General features: G+C 41.0%; 1 protein-coding gene across 5 annotated transcripts in view; it reads right to left on the bottom strand.

The window, feature by feature from the left end:
• HELZ (helicase with zinc finger) overlaps positions 1-18288 on the bottom strand; it is an 86740-nt gene that overhangs the window by 8637 nt on the left and 59815 nt on the right. For all 5 annotated transcript variants that reach the window (XM_066200324.1, XM_066200326.1, XM_066200327.1 and 2 more), the window contains 10 exons: positions 15963-16146; positions 14781-15009; positions 11431-11635; positions 7402-7453; positions 6377-6570; positions 3783-3990; positions 3224-3300; positions 2437-3022; positions 1820-2060; positions 150-654 (listed from right to left, as the gene is read on the bottom strand). In XM_066200324.1, the coding sequence (XP_066056421.1) occupies positions 150-654; positions 1820-2060; positions 2437-3022; positions 3224-3300; positions 3783-3990; positions 6377-6570; positions 7402-7453; positions 11431-11635; positions 14781-15009; positions 15963-16146 (2481 nt within the window). The remainder of the gene's footprint in view (positions 1-149; positions 655-1819; positions 2061-2436; positions 3023-3223; positions 3301-3782; positions 3991-6376; positions 6571-7401; positions 7454-11430; positions 11636-14780; positions 15010-15962; positions 16147-18288) is intronic.

Genomic DNA, 18288 nt, shown 5'->3' with positions numbered 1-18288 from the left:
GAGCAGCAGAAACGCAGAGAACAATTCCACCTCACAGGAATTCCCACTGTGAGCTTTCAATGCATGAGGTGTTTTGCATTCATGACCACTTCACAACGTAATTTGATATTAAAACGACAGGACAAGTGCAGAGCAGACAGAACACCCACCTCTTCTAAGCTGTGGAGCGAAGAAGCAGAAACTGCCCGAGATGCGAGTGGATGAAATGGCTCCTGACCGACTGCGTGCTGATGATTCTGGATTTGTATAAAAGGGCTTTGCTGCGACCTGTGGGGCAGTGGAGGTATTCCATAGTGAAAGCCCTGCCCCAGGAGGTGATTCTGCTGTAGGTTAGCGTAAGTCCAGGACCCATCAGGTTGCAAGTATTTCAAGGGAGACGGGGTTATGTGTTCGGATGGCATGGAGAAAGGGGGGTTGTACATTTGGGGTAAATGCTGCTGAAATGCTGGGTTAGTGGGCAGTTCAATGTCTCTGCTGCTCTCAGTGAAGTTGGGGAAGTGGTTGGAGTTACAGGAAGGAGAAGGGAGTGCTGGTGGGCTTCGGGGCTGGACTTGTCTGTATTGCAGCAGCCTCGACTGCGGGGGCGGCATCTCGGCCACGTCGCGGCTCTCGCCCGGATCGCGGTGCGACAGCTCCCGCAGCAAGTCCTGGAACCTGCACGGACACAGTCAGTGGAGCAAGGAAAGAGGGGGAAGAAAAGAAAAAAAGAGTTTTGCTGAAATCTCGCTCTTTCTGAGGTGCAGAAAACTCAGAGAACAGAACACTGAATTTAAATATTCTCATCTTTGCACTTACTGACCCTAACTTCAAAGGATGCGACTGAGTAATCAGAAATTAGGCACGAGAGGATTAATTGGATGAAATACCCACCTGAATCGTCTCAAAGTTTTAATAACTCTTGAGATTTCCTTTGCAGTCAGAAGAATCAATTTTTTGTTATCTCTTAAGAGACAACTAAAGGTAAGGATTTCCTGCTTTACTACACAAAGTAAAAAGTTCACATAGTTAAAGAAAATTTTAACCCCTTTCAAGGCAAAAGCCAGAATAATCAGGGACTCCCCTCACTTGCACAATATACATCTGAACTTCTTCAAAAGGCCAATTCAATTCAGCACTTCAAAGAGTCAGCTAAGAGGGCATTTAGATGCTTTACCATGTCTATAACAAACCAGATGGAAAAGAAAGCATAGTGGGAGATGACAGTAAACAGAGGCAATTTAAAAATCCAGCCTTTCCAATATACATGATTAAAGTTGATGACCACTGGAACCATTTTTCTGTCGATGTTCAACAGCTTCCTTTCTTGCCCCCTAAAGCTCCATCGCAAACACAAGCATTTTTTTTTTTAAATCTGCTGTTAAAAGCAAAGGCTTTTTGAAAAGGAAGAAAAGTTTAGGTTTCACTGGGGAGCAGCGTTCAGGGAGGGGCTGTTTTGTTTCTTTTCAAGCACACAAATCTCAGACTGCTACTTCAGACGGAAGAATTTACAACTTAAATAGGCCTTAACTACACTCAGACACCTCTTTCATAAAAACACAAGGTTGTTACTCTCTATCCATTCCTTATTCCATAAATACAGCACTGAGAAGCTCCATAAAAATATTTTTCCACTACAGCTTTACTACCCAATATACTAACAGAATAAAGCATAACACACAATAAAAGCATAGTCGTAAGTCAGCCTGCCAACTATTTTAACCTTCATAATAACAGCAGCAAAAAGCAATACCTTTAAGTGCCTTGCACTTGATCACAGTGTTACAGATAGGTGCCCACTGCTCAATTTTACACAAGCTCTGATGACTCAGTAAACAAATACCTTGAATATGTTGCCTCTGTTTCATCTTCTGTATTACTGGCAAGTTTCCAGTTTGCCCTAACTTGCTGCTGTTGATGTAATCCAATTGGTTGCTGAGGAAGATGTGGTAGATGAGGATGGTGATGGTGTTGATATGGAATAGTGCCTTGACTGAGATAGGCATTATGTTCATTCCATTGCTGTAACCTGGCTTGTTGTTGCTGCCTTATTGTTTCCAAAGCTACATTTCCATGCATACGATCTATAAAAATAGTTTTGAAAAAAAATTTTATCTAATGCCCCTTTTTAAAGATCTTTATGTCAGAAAAAAAAAAAAAAAGAATACTTTTTATACAGTTTATTCCAGGGTCTATTATACACTAACTGCATTGCAGTGCATAACCTGGTTATTTAAATCATATGGAAAATCATATAAACATGAATCTTCTAATAAAGTGCTGAATATTCAAACATGCCTCAAGCAGCAAATTATGCTCAATGACATTACTTATGGAAACTAACCCAACAATGACCCAATTCAGAGCAATATGCCTGAAAAAGGTAAATACCTCCTTCATTTTCACTTCAATGTAGTTATAATTGCACACTCTGAATTTAAATAAAGAAAAGTCACCTACCTAAAGTGTCCCCTAAGGGCATTCCTGACGGATTCTCTTCAATGAAGTTGTTCAAGTGGGTTGGCAGAACTGGGTTGTGCTGTGCAATAGGCCTCAAAGGATTATTGACTTCTTGTAACAGAGGTGGGGGGTGTTGCTCTGAAATCACAGCATCTACAGCAGGAGAATGCGGTCGGTGGGGAATGGGATTATTAAAAAAGGACGGGCTGGGGCCTGCCTGGAAAGCAGGGGAAAGCTGCGAAGGTGGTGGAGGCTGCTGATTCAAGTGATTATGCTGCTGAACTACCTGGCTCTGCTGGGGTGGCATTTGGTTGGGCTGCTCAGGCAAGTGATTTTGCTGTTGATTTAAGAGGTTTTGCTGCTGCTGCTGCTGCTGCTGCTGCTGCAGAGGGTACGGCTGCCTCGGGAGCTGGGAGAGGTGCTGGAAGTGGCGGTTGGGAACTGCGAACTGGGAGTGGGGCGGGGTCAGGTGCAGGTTCAGCTGCCTGGGGTTGGGGTTGTCTTTGCGATGGAATTTAGCGTTGGGGTAACCAACGCCGGAACGGGACTCGGGGCTTCTCTGCTGAGGGTTGGCTTCTAAATCAACCTACAAAAGGAGATCAAAATGTTTTGAAAATTTGCATTTAAAAAACTGAAGTAAAAACATTTCAGCTTGACTGAATGAATGACTAAACATAATGATTAAATTCATTAAGAGAGAGTATGAAATAACTAACAAACAAACATACCCGAATTCCCAAAAATAAAGAAACAAACAGAACGAGAAACCCAGTCAAGAGAAACCCACCTGCTTGGATTCCAGAGGTTTCTTCTCAGGTGTTCGAATTTTACTGATTTCAGGTGCAGCAGTGTTTTCACTTTTACCTAAAAATATTTACAAAGTTATTTCATTTCCATAGAAAAATTATTATTTGGGGATTTTTTTTTCTGCCCCAGACACAGGAAAATACACTTATTAGTATGGCATTTACAGCACCACAGACATTTAGTATCATCTACCTAAATAACACTTCCCCTTCAATCTCTACACGTTGTTCATTAATCACCACTAAGTAGTCCTTCCAACTTAATTGCAAATAACATCAGCAGTACTGCGGAAGGGAGACGGAACAATTACACCCTCAACATCCCATCCCCAACACCCATTCCTTCCGAATCTCACAATATCCCAGTTATTCTATTTGCAATGGCAAATCCCAGGTCATTTCCCCAACCTGTGGATCCCTGGATTAGGGAGGGAAGGGTAAAGGATAGAAAGGATGGCAAGTCCTTTCCACAACCCCCCCCTTTCAAGCACAACCTGCCCCCAAAGCAGAGCAGTCTGCAGAGCCATGCCAAGCACTGACCATTTCGAGTTTGTTCGTGCTGCTCCTTGTCCTGGTGTGGGAGCTGCTGCTGTCCTATGCTAACAGGGGAGTGGTGGCCCAGGCCATACGGGATCGGAGACCCTCGCCCATGTGCCTGTAACAGGTTCATGTTATATGCCATGGCTGCTTGGTGAGTAATGAGCCGAGGGTCGACTGCAAACCTACCCTGATACCCCGTCCACGGTACCTGCGGGGGAAACAAAAGTCAAAACAAAAATCAAAAAAAAAAAAAAAAGAAAAGAGAGAGATGTTGTCTGTTAAGGTACGTTAAATTAAAGGGAGTGATACTGAGCATGCTGATATTAGGTCAGTGACAAGAGTTTTTCATGCACCACATGGCCTGGCACACTTGCACACAACTCCAGCTGGTGCTGGGAGGGGAGAGCTCTAAGGGCAGGCAAAACAAGGGGCACAGATTTTTGAGGAGAACCCTGGGCAAAAATTTTTCTATCAAAACCCATTCTTGTTTCAGTGGTTTCGAAGTTCAGAGAGAGAAGACTGATGGACAAACTGTAGTTTAATGAACTTCAGATTAAACTCTTCTTGAATTAAATAGAAATGGGTAAAGTTCAAGCAAATACAAAGCCCTTTCTCCTGGCAGCCACGAGACGTTGGGCTGTGGCTTGGGTGGGGGGACAGAGAGAGAAGCCTCAAAGGTGAGGACCAGACCTTGCAGCACTCAGTGCTGGGATTCTGGGCCACAGCAGGAGGGTCTGTGCCCACCCCTGCACCCACAGGACACTCAGTGAAGCTCCCAGGACTATTGGTGGAGCCCAGAGAGCGCCCACAGGTGAGCAGTGACAGGGAGTGACACTCCAAAGTGTCCGTGCTGCATGACACGTATATTGCAAAGTCAAAGCAAAATCCTCCTCCTGGAAGCAGGTAAAAAGTCAGGATTTTTTACAACTGTTTCAGTTTTATCCCTAAAAGGAATGCAAATTAAGACAGCTCTGCATCAAATGAGTTCAACCTCGTCCGGTGGGGAATTTATTAAAAGAAGGGAAAGATATGAACCAGAGGAGAGTGCAGGGAAAGTTGTCCCCAACACTCAGGCTGCCAAAACATCCTTTAGTGATGGCAGCAGACAACCTCCTCTAGCTTCTACCTTGGACGTGAGAACTGCATTAAACAAAGACATCATTTTATCTTCCACGAACATTAACACATTTTACTTCAGTCCCTGCTTGCTTCAAGTGTAACGACTTTCATCCAATTCTTTTTTTAAATTACTATTTGCCCTTGAAATGTGCACTTTGAACTTCAGCTTTAGGCTACTTTGGCATCTGTACAACCCCAAATCATCTCCAAGCTTCTTTTCAAAAGTAGCAGTCTCATTAGTACCTCAGTCTTCCCACTTAATTATTTAAAACTCCATCCTCAGGGAAGGTGAGTTCAAAATACTTGTTTTTAATACATTTCTTTTGATTGCAAACACATAAAAAATATATTAACCTTGGAACAATAAGACAGAGCTTTTTAAATTACCTTGGTTTGATATTAATATAATGTGAGCAAGCATGACAAAGATACAGCTGCTGGCCTTCTCATTGCATTTAAATTTATCCATCAAATGCAGATTTCTAGTAAGCTTGGAAAAAGGAAAATTCCTTGGCCTGGCAAAGAGAACCAATTTACAGCTGCCAGCTGATCCAAGACACAAAACTGAAACTACAGCAAGTCCCCTATTCAGCATCCATAACCCAAATTACAACAGAGGACTCATAATTATTGAAAAAAACCAAATTAGCTGTATTCCAACATTTAGCATTCGGAATGAAATTAGACACATCTGCATGTGTGGGTTCCACATCCTTGCCACAGTCTTCGGGAGCTGTGTACAACACAGACATGTTACTCCACAAGCTTCTGCAGCCTTTGTTCTTTCCTTGCATTTTCCTCCTGGAAAACGCTGACTGTGAAGGGTAAAAATAAAGCGGAGGCTGCTTCTTTAATGTGTGTAAATTTTGGTGGGATGGCTTTATTTGTAATCCAAAATTCCATGCATAAATGTAGCCTAAAAGACCTGATTAGAGATCTTCATTCTGTTCCCAAATGTCATTAAGGGAAGGGATTGGAGAGGAAACTGGTTCACTATGAGGTTCTGGAAGGGAAAAACATCCCATTATGCTTATTTTCCTTATCACTTCACTTCAGACACCTTGCACTGCAGACATCCAAAACTTGTAATTTAGGCTGTGTGATGCCAATAAAGAGAAACAAACTTGGTGTGAATCACTGAGGTCTCTCCAATGATTAAGAACTGAACCAGGCAAATAATTCCGAGGCAGGTGTCTGGAGTCAGATGAGACAGATTCCACTGGCGTGCCTGAAACACACCAAATTACATGAACATGAAATTGCTTTTAGCCTGCCTGGAGTTATTTGGGGGAGCAAAGCTTTCAGGTCCTTATTTTCTGGTGGTCCTGTGCACTGCCACTCCTAAAGCCAGCAAAGCCCACAGATTTGGAGCGCTGAAAAAAACCTGCAATATTCACTATCTGAATTTTTCATACATTTATGTGCATGCAGTAACTGAGGCGGGGAGGGGGGAGAAACAGAAAATGATTTCTTACAGGCAAAGGCACAGACATGACCATATTTCCTCCATAGACAGCAGGTACATATAGAATACTTGTCCCAGTGTGTGGATCTATCCTTTGAACAGGACTTGGAGATTTCCCCAGATTGGGGTGAGGTCCCAGAGGAGGAGGGGGAGGAGTATATGCTCGGATAGGATTTCCAATTAGAACAGAAGGATTGGGCTGAACTGAAAATAAAGATAAAAATAAAAGAGATATATATATACATGTACAAAAAAAGAAGATATATACACAAAAAAGAACATGCAGATGACCATTTCTTTGTTTTTTCATCCTAACAGCATCTATCCTTATAAAGTACGTGTGCAACTCTTTAACAGCACAGGTCTGATACACCAAGAGAAAGCATTAATCAAATCCAGTATTCCATTTCAAAAATTTGAAGAGGCAGAAAATACAAGTTGAGATACAGAGAAACCAGGAGCTGGTAAGTGCATTAATGAAAGAATGTCCCAAACCAATTAAATATGCTGACAGTCAGAGCTGCTGTTAAGCACTGCATCAAAAACGAAAATAACTTCCTTTCTTTAGCAGGGAAGACAAGCTCTAAACCAATGCTTTTCCAAATTAATAACAAAATTATTCAGCTGTTGCATGCTACCTTGCAAAGGTATGATCAGTAATATCTGGATGTATGACAGCACAATTTAACTTCAAAGTACCTCAGAAAACAGTGCATGCAAAATAATGTCCAAACCCTTTTAGTGCAAATACCCTGGTACAGGGCTGCACATGATGAATTTCAAACACAGCTATTTTGCAAAGGCCAACAACTGTGTTTTTGTGTTAAGGCTTAAAAATATGTGCACACAACACCTATAAAGGGAGAGCCTCGGAAATACCAAATGTCCACTTAACAGCCTATGATCTGATTCCCACATGCAAACAACAAGTAAATGGCTTTCAAACAGAGAAGAGAGCAGATACTCAATCTGTGTCAAACTACTGTCAGCTTCACTGGGCTCAGGAATCCCCCCAGGAACTGCAGAGGCACTCACCAATTCCATCAGGTGGGAAATGGTCATTCTGGTTATGGTGATGGACCTTGCCCTTTAAAGGAAAGAAACCAATAATAGTGATCTTTGCATTCTTACACAAACCAAGGCTTTTTATTTCAAGTGAACATGATAATTAAACATAAAACAGAGTTTGGAAGGAGTCAGCCCAACAGTTTATTCTTAGACATTCAACCATGCAGTTCCACCACCTGACTATGAATTCCAAATCTGGACATAAACCACCATTAATTCAATTAACTAGAGGGTCATTACAATTCCTTCTGGGAAAACTCTCTCCCAAGGTCTGTTTTCAGAAGCAAAGATAGTTACAGCAGATATTTGGAGTTTCTTTTGTCACCATTTTATTTCCCACCGTCCCACATCTTTCAGGAGCAGCACCCAGGACCAAAGCAACCCTCAGTAGTCCTCTGCCATGGCAGCTTTAGTGGAAGCATGATCCATTTTCTGCTCCAGGTTCCAGCTCAAGAATGTTGGAGACAAAGGAGCTGCCCTCAGTTTAACTCAGTTGCTCACCCAGCCCCATGGGACACTGCCTTCCTGCCCCATCTCATTTATCAGCTCCTGGGCTGTGGCTCCCCTGCGCCTGCTCCCCAGCAGTGCAACGCAGGAGAGTAAAGAACCCCAGTGCTCGGGGGAAACTCTTCTGCCTTGGTGAACTGTGCGTCAGAAAAGGATTTTAACAGACCCGAGTTATCCCTCCTACTTTCTCTTGAGCTTGCAGCATCAACTAATTAGTTAATATTCATATACTGTGAGCACATATTCCATTGGCAGTATGCTCTCGAGTCCTTTGCAGCACAGAAATACTTTACTTAATCTGGACCTAAGTACGTTCACAAATTTAAAATAAATCTAAAAACGCTTTGATGCTGCAAAACTTTTCTTGCCCAGGAGATAAGTCTAGGCAGTTTTCCAGCACTCTAAGCAAATTAGTCAGGGTACAAAGACAGGTTGTTTGACAATGTTGACTCATGCATAAACCAGATTAAAGAACTGGTCTCCAAATTCTCCTCTCATTTGAAAAATGAATTATGGAAAAAATAAAATAATAATTGCTTTTCATTGCAGCACTTAAACAAAGGAAGCCTGTTTATTCAACAGAGAAAGATTCAATCTAAAACCATGGAGGAGCTACAGCCTTAATCATCATGGACAGCACACAGCATTTCTGGATCTGTTACAGTGTCAGAGGCAAGCAGCCTGTGCCCAAGTCTGACAAACCTCTGCTCTGACCAACCAGACCTGTGTTTTATAGGTGCCATATTTTTCAAGCTGAAATACCAGATAATTACATAAGTTCATAAGAAAATAACGAGGTAAGTTTGTAAGAGGAGCTGTCCTGCTCAATGGGAGCTTCAGTATGTCCCTCTATCAGATTGGTAAATAAAAGTCAACTGGGGCCACCAGCAAGCTGCGGAAGGGAGTTGCTGCCTTTCTTTTTCCTTTTTCACTTCACAGTTCTGAAGGCTTAATGATTTTATGAACTCAATTGTTACCATTTCTCAAAGATTTTCACAGCAAGGCTCATGTCTCTGCCTATCTCCAGAACACCTAAACCTATCCTAGAACCGACGCTGACTGACAACACTGGAGCACAAATACACTCAGTTTCCTCTAAGAACTCGCTCCACCTTTGGAATATAAAAATCCACGTTACATAAAAGCTCTCAGAGGAAGCCCAGACCAAGATTTGGGTGACTGCAGGCAGTTAGCAGCCTCGTCATTCCCTGGATCCCCCTTTAGTCAACAAACAGGAGTAGAGAGCTCTCCAGAGATTTATTGCAGCCTGTGGTCCTCAGTGACTGCAGGAAACGTCTGGGATGATGATGCACCCTGATTTAAGTGCCTGAATCCAGACCAAAAGCTGGCAGGCAGCGAGTGGGAGGTAGGAAAGTTGTAAACTCAGAGCTTAATTTACTGTACGTGAACTACCCCGAGGGAAGCTCCGAGTTCTGGAAACTTTCCCTTTCCACATCATCACCTTCAATCAAGGCTGTCCCCATCCAACTCCAACACTCCTTCCCCACTGCCATGCCTGGCCAAGCACACGAGCACAGGAGAAGGCAGTGCCCTCACAGCTCCATGCTGCCTGCCGGCCTCTCACACTCAAGACAAGAGTGAGACATTTTTCCTTCTTTAAAATCTAAACAGCAGAGAGGTTTTTAATGTCCCTACATAAATCCAGGAGCAATTCTGCTGAGTAAGAAGTGCTGTTTGTACAAAACCACTTTTCAGCACATGCAAAAGACAAGCCCTGACTTGCACGATGTCCACAAACTCACCACAAAACATGGTATTCAAGACTGTCCTCCTTTTTTTGCTACAAAATACACCAGCACCAGGTTTTAATCCTTCATTCTTAATGTTAAATACTGTGCTTAGGACATCCACAATAAGCAAAGCCAGCCACCTGCTTTTAAAACCTGAGCAAAGGGAAATGTATCCCTGATCCCAGCTGCACTCTCAGAGTTTTTGATGATTACCTGCTCACTGCTCTGCGGTTACTGCACACGTTCACCACCTCTCAGTGGCATTCAGAGGGAAGATTTTATTTAGAATTGTGATATAGGTGGTTTAAACACTTCAGATCTTAAGCTGAAAATAGAGTGCTGGCAGTTTGAACAGCACAAGGGCTTAGTTTACCAACAAACGAAAGCAAAATAAACAGAGCTGTCTACTTACAAGGCTCTCACTTTCCCCAACACTCACTCCCCCTTTTTTCCTAAACGTACCAAACCTGCACTTTCAAGTACATTTTTTTCTCATTTAGGAAACTAAAAGTATTAATAATGATGTTCTATTATTAAGGAAAAGACTGAAGAGCTCATGAAAAAATGAGAGTACAGCAGTGGCTTTTAAAGACAATTTTGTAATTTCTGGTTTTCTGTAGGCCCAGTGTTTTGACACATGACTAGAAGCTTTAGAAATCTGGTGTTTGTTTCAGAAAGTAATGCATGCATCCTGATGAAGAAACCAAATGTTCTCACTTACAAGCTCCCTTTTAGGAAGGGCTGCCAAAGGGAAGGCTTTCCTTTTTGTATTAAAAAAACCTGCCGTAAAAATTTCATTTCAGTGATACAGCCTGGAACAAAAATGCAAAGCTATGGGAAATAAGTGCAGTTCTTCCTTCCTGTACACCGAGTTCATCACAAAGCTGACAACCTGCATTTCAGTCCCATCTCTAAACACGATTCAATTAAATTACAAGCCAAATGACTTTGATATAAACTACAAAGAACTATTAAAACAGAATTCATTACTAATATATCACTCTCCCAAGAAAGCTCTAAAATTTAGTGTTGTTCTTTATCATCCTAAGGAAGATATGTATTTTCATCACTTCTTCACCTGCTTTTATAGAAAGAGCTGATGAAATTACCACTCAGAGGTAATTTCACCTCTTGATGCTAATGAAATCTGGTCTTCTGAAGGACATTATCACTGAGCTAATCTATGCAATAAACCAGTTTACAACATATTTTTAATTACATCAAAAATTATCTTACACAATTTAAGTCCTTGAATTTTAAATGTGCCTTTTAGACCAAAGCAAATCCCTTTTGGCTATTATTTTGTTGGCTTCTTTTGCTCCTTGTCACTGTCTGTCTCAGCCTGTTGTTTTCTGGGGTGCAGTCACAGCACAGCTTGGGACAGGGACGGGCTCTCGCTCAGAGGGTTTAATCTGGTTTATCTAAATCCTGAGTTTCCATGCCTAAAGTTCTCCAGGGTCACTGCAAAACTGCCAATGAACATGCCAGAGCGAGCCAAGGTGTGTTTTAGTAAGGAAACAAGGCTTGGACAACCCCAACCTATACTGCTAAAAACTTCACCATAATACAAGTCCGGAGCTTTCACTAGAAAACGCTGAGGATCCCCCTGGAATTTGCATTCGTATCTGCTTGCACTGATGCAATTTTAACACAAACAGCTTGTTCCGTAAACCTTTCATGTTATTCCTCTACATTCACTTCCAGTTTGTGACAGGGCCCATCACCAGCACCACGTTACCTTTGGAGGTGACTGCTGCTGCTTGGTGGGGTTGGCCGAGTGCTGGTGCCGCAGCGCTCGGGGGATGAACTCGGGGGCCAGAGGGTTCAACACGTAGGTTTTCTTCAACTCCAGAGCTTCCAGCTGAGCTTTGATCTGCTCAAACGTGATGCCATGAAGACTTTCGTTCTCGTGGCACAGGGCAATAAACCTTTCCCAGAATTTCCTACGGAAACGATTTTTAGAAACAGTGAGGAAGGCTCAATGGCCGTTATTAAAATGAAAACAGATTTAATGCGACTGTGGGACATTTTTATTTTTTGTGCGTGCTCATTTTACACACCAACCCGAAGCTGCTCCCTGCAGCTGAACCCCACAGCACAGTGCAAAGCTGCCCAGCCATTCCCAATGGACACACAGCTCTGTCCATGTGCATCAGGTCACAGCACTGGCTGCACACCACATTTCATATTCATGCCATGGACAGCTCCAACTCAGAACTTTTTCCTAGAAAACTAAAAACAGCAAACTCAATGCTTAGAATTCAGAAATGTGCGCGATTTAAGGCATTTATTGAAGCTCAAACAGTCACAGGAATTACACAGATTCTCAGGCCCAGAAGATGTCAAGAACATTCTCCGAATTTAGGCAGATCCTTCAGTGTAACAAATACCAAAGCTAACAGAAACCAAATACAAAAGGGTTTTCAGATAGGCTCTCAAAACCACTCCTGTGAAACACTTCAGAGGCATGTGAAAACTAATATTTTGGAGAGTTTCTAGAGATTCTTTGGGATCCTCTAGTGGAAAACAAACAAAACCAGAAGTTTTAGTGCATGTCAGATTTTTCTATAAGATATAGAAGAAGTATTTTTGAGCTAGGAAAACAACCATCAGATGATGCACGACTTGCCTATGAAAATCCTGTTTCCAACTTTTTGGAAGACGGAGAGATTATTTAAACCATGCAATAAAAGATCATTCCTCCCTGTCTTCTGCTTTCTCAGGACATGGATTTCTACTGTTTAATTAAAAAAAAAAACAACACCTTTTTTTTGTTAACATCCACAGCAGGATCTATACAATATTTTACACTTCTGATTTTTTTTTTTAACCTCAAAGGAACTTTTTGGGTGAAGTTACTGAAGCTTAAAAGATATTTTAAAAAGGTCTGAAGATGTCACTTTAAAAAAAAAAACCCCAACAAACCTGACTGAGCTGTCTCTTTCAAAAACATCAAGAGTAAAGGTGTGCTTGACTGTAACTGCTGCTTGTTCACCCTTCAGTAATAAGGTCTGGCCTATCAGCAAGCACTGTTCTTTCCCCAAAACCTGCAAAATGAGAGATTGCTGCACAATAATTGTACCAGCAGTGTCACATTTTGCTGAGTAGCTGACTTTGTGAGAAAGAACAAATGTCTGTCTTGCAAGAATGCTGTGATGCTAGTGATGTTTTTAAGAATTCAAGATAGTTTTCCCTAAAAGCCCATTTCTGTTGTGATTTTATAGAGGCAAGAAATGCTCTTTTAAAATTCAGGATGCAAGCTGGCCCTTTTTCTGCATTTTGCTCTAAGGCAAATAAATCTTGCAAGGTTTTAAATGAGAATTAAAACCCAAAATTAAATGCATCACCGGGATGCTTTAATGATGGAATTCCCTCTGATTAATCAATTCAGTCACCAAACCTACAGCCAAGCACCACAAATCCCCTGAGACTCATCCACTTTTGCTGAGAATGCCCCAAGCAGTCTCTCTACACGTGGAACACTTGTTCTGGGGTGTAAGAACAGAGAAAAAAACCCTGCTGTCTCTGTGCTCAGGAGTTTAAAGGGGGTGTCTGCCAAAACAGCCCTGTCTAGTCCAGTTGGAGCACACAGGAATCTAATGATTACCCTGGGCACACTTCACAAAGCTCTCCACAACTATCATTACAGTCTTGACTCATTTTGACAGGTATTAGAATATTTATAAAATTCAAACACACTCTAAACTTTTTTGAGGTCTGTTTTTGCTAATGAAATGTCACTTCTTTCAGACTTCTCCACTCCTGTTGTACTAAAAAAGAACCATCTTCCCAGCAGCCTCCCTGAGCCCCTCCAGCATTATTTTCAAAGAGTGAATGTTCAATTATTCAGTGAAACAAGACAATGGTGTATTAAAGGGAAAGCTTGAGATACATCTTAATAAAGTTTCAGTGCTCCTTGTTTCTTAATTATCTTTCGGTTTTATAATTTGGAACAGCTCTGTGTCTATAAACAGCTGCTGGTCTTCCAAATGCAAACTCAACCCTTAACTGCCAGTACTGTCATTTATTTACCACACTGACAGCCTAGGTTTTTATTGTATTCGGTTTTTGCACACCCTATTTCAGATATTTTGAAGGAGTTTCTGGAGGCACAGGGGCTCTTTCTCATCAGTTCATTACATAAACCAGCCCATGCCTAAAAAACCCAGCAAGGCAAAGGGAAGAGAGAACTAAACTGACAACAACTACTTCTCTGTCAGTAAGATGTTAGAAGGCACTTAAAGCAGATCACTGCATTCATGCACAGATACTCCTGACATGGCCCCAGCAGGGAAGTGGTGAAATTCAGGTTATATTTCATAAAATACAGTAAACAAAGGCTTGAGTTCCATTTGGCTTTTTCAACTCCAACCTTTGAAAACAACATCCCTTATCAATACAGTAGAAGCATGGCTCAGGAAAGTAGAACACAACACAGATAAAACAACTAACATGTATTTTTAGCTTTATTTTAATAATGTAGTCAGTGCACTGTTTCCTCTCTTCGAGAATAAGCTGCAGGGTTTATCTCTGATCATCTCAAAATTTCAGCTCTTCCATCAAAAAAAAAACCCTTTGAAGAACAAGAACTTGGAACCTTTAACGAAAGTGTTTACATATCTCAGCATTTTTCCCATTTCTTCATTTAGGTCTTTAAATGTAAATTCACTCAAATCTCAACAAGTTTTTTCTTAATGTCATGAAGACTAATCAAAACATAAATAATGTTTCTCAAGTCTTCTACCATCCAACAACTGCCATAACATTCAGTTTTAAAATACCACATTACATCACAATTTTGAACTCCAAATCACGTGCTACTTTTATTTGTATATAAAATTGTAACAGTTATACAAAAAGCCCTACTAGAGAGGAAAATGAAACAAGTTCAATTGTTACTGTGAAGTGAAAACCTGAGCAAGTATAAACACATGAAAAGACAGGTTATCAACGGCCAGGTGTAGGGATATTACATTTTTCCCTGTCATACATGATTACAACCATCACTTTTCCAAACCCAGCAGTCACAGATAAACACATTTTCCACTACCCTTAGCCCTGATTAACCAAGGAACATAGAGAAAGTACCTGCATCTTCCAATGGAACACAAAGCAATTGGATCTCCCACCACAGCTACCAAGGATTGTGCTCTTGTAATGGCAGTGTTGAGAAGTTTGTAATTAGACAGAAAACCATAATCCAAGTCTTCTGTGGAATCCTCCAGTAACTGCTCTTTCCTTTTAATTGGAGTTTGCTTATGTTTGCATGTGTGCCGTGTTCGTACTGTGCTGAGGAACAAAACTCTGAACTGTTTTCCTAAAATGAAACAAAAAACATCTCTGAGATAACTGTTGCTATTTCTGCTCACACCGCGGCCAGATCACTGCCCTTGCCAGCCAGATTTCACACCTCGATGTTCTGAACTCAAAGCTACCCTTCACACGAAGAGCTTTATGCAAGAATAATAAGATTTAAAAATTTTAGAAGACGCACTATAAATAGCGTATTCCATTACAAGAATACTTCCCCTTTAAAAAACTTTTTCACCTTGATATTAATCACTCCTGAACTTTCTGAAATGTTAATTATCTTTACAGCATTGCCTATCAGCCAATAAAAAATCTTGAATTTATTTGTTCTACCTTAAAAAGACATTCTGGACATTCTTGATTCATATTTCTAAATTTCTCAAACACATGAATATCCACCATGAAAAAACAGAACAAACCACTCACTGTCACTCAGTTACTTTATCATCTGCCTTTGTTTATTACTGACTAGAAGTGCAACCTAGCAACAGGCTATGCCTACACAAAATCCTTGTTATCAATGTGATTTCAGGAAGAAACACCTAAATTTTTAGATCCCTACAGTTTATTCCTCAGATGGAAAAGAAATCAGTAAAACATTTCGAGGCTAAAGCTCCGTTACATTTGTATTTGGAACTCTAAAAGCCATCAGCTTGTTAAAAACATTAAAATCACGTTAAAAAAATCTATCGGTTCCCACAACTTCCACTCAACTTATTTTTCAAGTAAGGTTCAACCTCATTTTGAGAAAGGATAAAGATATCATTTAAAGAAAAGATAAACCTCACATCCACGAGTTTATAGTCAACGTCGGAGCAACATCGGTATCACAGCTCTCCTTTTGCCGCCGTGGCTTTAGGGTAATTTTAGTAAATGAGAGGGTGATTTGATTAAGTCATGATTGCAGCAGACACATTTGCCCTGGCTCAGGCAGCCCTGGGGCCCAGCCCTGCTGCTCACCCTGCACGTTGAGCACCCTCTCCACGCTGACGTCGGACAGGCGCTTCTTGCGCAGCTCGGCGCGGATGCGGAACACCTGGTCAGCGTACGGGGTCACCACCCCGATGCTGCCGTCGTCCAGCTTGCCCCAGGCCACGGGCCACTTCCTCCTCAGCTCCTCCACACGCTCCACCACTTCAAACACCTTGGAGAAAAAGCAGGAGTCTTAAAAGTTATGTCCCACCGAGCATCCCCCTTTGATATGGAAAGGGAATTTGAGCTTTAAAGCTTTGAAACAGCAACATGACACAGTGTTACACAAGCAAGGATACTACTGCATCCTACAGCGATACTCTAAAGTATCCTGGATTAAAACAATGTATTCACTGTACAGCAACCTTTCTGATCTTGACATCAGCCTTCTCACAGAAGCCGCAGTTAAAATTGCAAACTTCAAAATTACATTAACAATCTTAATTTTCATTCTGAGGTTCTTACAAAAACGTCAAGTGCACTAGGGCATTTCTAGCCATGATTCAACGTATTTCTGTAAGTTAATGTACTGCCTAAATGGATATAATTTAATTTTTATTCTGGATTTGATATATGTCATCTTAGAGTCTGATAACTCTAGACACAGAGTCCATATAGCAGAGCACAGTCATCTGCCATTCCAAAGGATTCCACTGGGAGTTTCAGATTATTCAGCAACTGCTAGTTCCTCTCCGTGAAATACTATGAAATGTGCTACCTGAGAAGACTAATGTGCAATAAAACCTGAAAACCTCCCCCTGTGAGGAGACAGCCTCCAAGTAACCTCCTGCCAGAGCAGCTCGTTTCCACACACCGGAGGTACTGCACTGCACAAGGCGTTTCTCAGTAACTTTACAAAAGGTTTGTGATTCCTTTTTTAAGAAAATTTACATTCAATAAATATTTCTCCAGCTATTTAAAGCACGGTAATTCATGATGCTCTTTTCCTACAGCATCACAAACGCAAGGTCAGCCTCTTAAAGAAAAAAAAAAAAAATCCGTTAATCCTTAAAAAGTCACAAATAGTTTGTTTTCGGCAATTTCAGAGGACAGTAAAAATATGGGATTGTTTTTAAGCAAGTCCTGAATGTTTTTGTGACATCAATTCTTACATTTAAAAGGCAGCTCTACTGACAAAGGATATTAGAATAAACTTTGATATCTATAAAAACCATAGCACGAAAATCATGATCTTTTGTGGGTATTTTGGCAAGATTCTCTGAAAGTATATAGCTTTGGGGTATGTATTTAGAATTAATACCATATAGGGAAATTTTTAAATTAAGACCAACAAGGGAAAGTTTATTTCCCAGAATAATTCTTATTATAGGCATCAATGAACCACAAGATGCCCCAGTGCAAACATCCATTAAGGGTCAAGCACAAAAAAATCTCTCTCATCATGTAATTTCAGTTTTTCCTGCTGGTGTTTAAGGAGCCGTTGTCCTTCATTTCTGCCTGTGGCCATTAATGACTCACAGTTTTCAGACAGTTACTTGGCCACTGAAGATATTTTTAGGTCTTTTACAACTTTTTTTTAAATGGCAAAGCAATCCAAGTAGATTAATGAAAGCAGTCAGGTGTCCAGAAGTCATTGGAGCTTCTTATCTAAGAAGATATTTTAACGCAGCAAAGAATGTTTAACAAGTGCAGCACAACAACAACAAACAGGTTTCAAATTGTGCAGCAGATGAACCCCACCATGATCAACAAGGGGAAACAGGCAGCTCTGCAGTGCTTCACAACAAGCACTAACCAGAAATTCCTCCTAAGCTTATGAAAATTACTGCTATTTCTTTGATTTTTCTCTCCCTCCCCTAACTGGAGGTGACTGGAAAAAGGCATCTTCCACTCTGAAAAGTGTTATCAAGTCAGAAGGTGGGAGGTGGGTGCTGCTGCATGTGTTTGTTTTTGTGGGCTTGGGTTGTTTGGTTCTTTTAAACACAAGGGAAGGAATGAGAATGAAAGTAATTTTTGAAGAATACCAATAAATCTATGTGAAACAAACACATGGAGAATAAGTTCTCACCTAAAAGAATCTCATCTGCACATTATCAGTTAGACACTGATCCTAAACATATGAGAGGAAATGTGAAATGTTACTCCAGAGGACTCTTATCTGAGTGGGAACATTTCTACAACAGTCAAAGAAATCTAAGTTTTACTTCAAATTGCAGTTACTCTCAGTTGCTAAGATACATCTATCAGAATGTCACATAAATTATCAGGAAAGACATCCTGAAGAATGAGCCTGGGAGAATGAGATGCGGCTTATAATTTGCAAAGAAAAAAAAAGAAGGTAAATTAGTGGAAA

The sequence above is a fragment of the Chamaea fasciata genome, unplaced genomic scaffold, assembly GCF_029207755.1.
Source record: "Chamaea fasciata isolate MVZ Bird 193981 ecotype frontalis unplaced genomic scaffold, bChaFas1.0.hap1 SCAF_19, whole genome shotgun sequence".
NCBI classification, from domain to species: Eukaryota; Metazoa; Chordata; class Aves; order Passeriformes; family Sylviidae; genus Chamaea; species Chamaea fasciata.
Note: the sequence above shows the minus strand (reverse complement) of the source record. Positions and strands in the feature narration are given on the sequence as shown.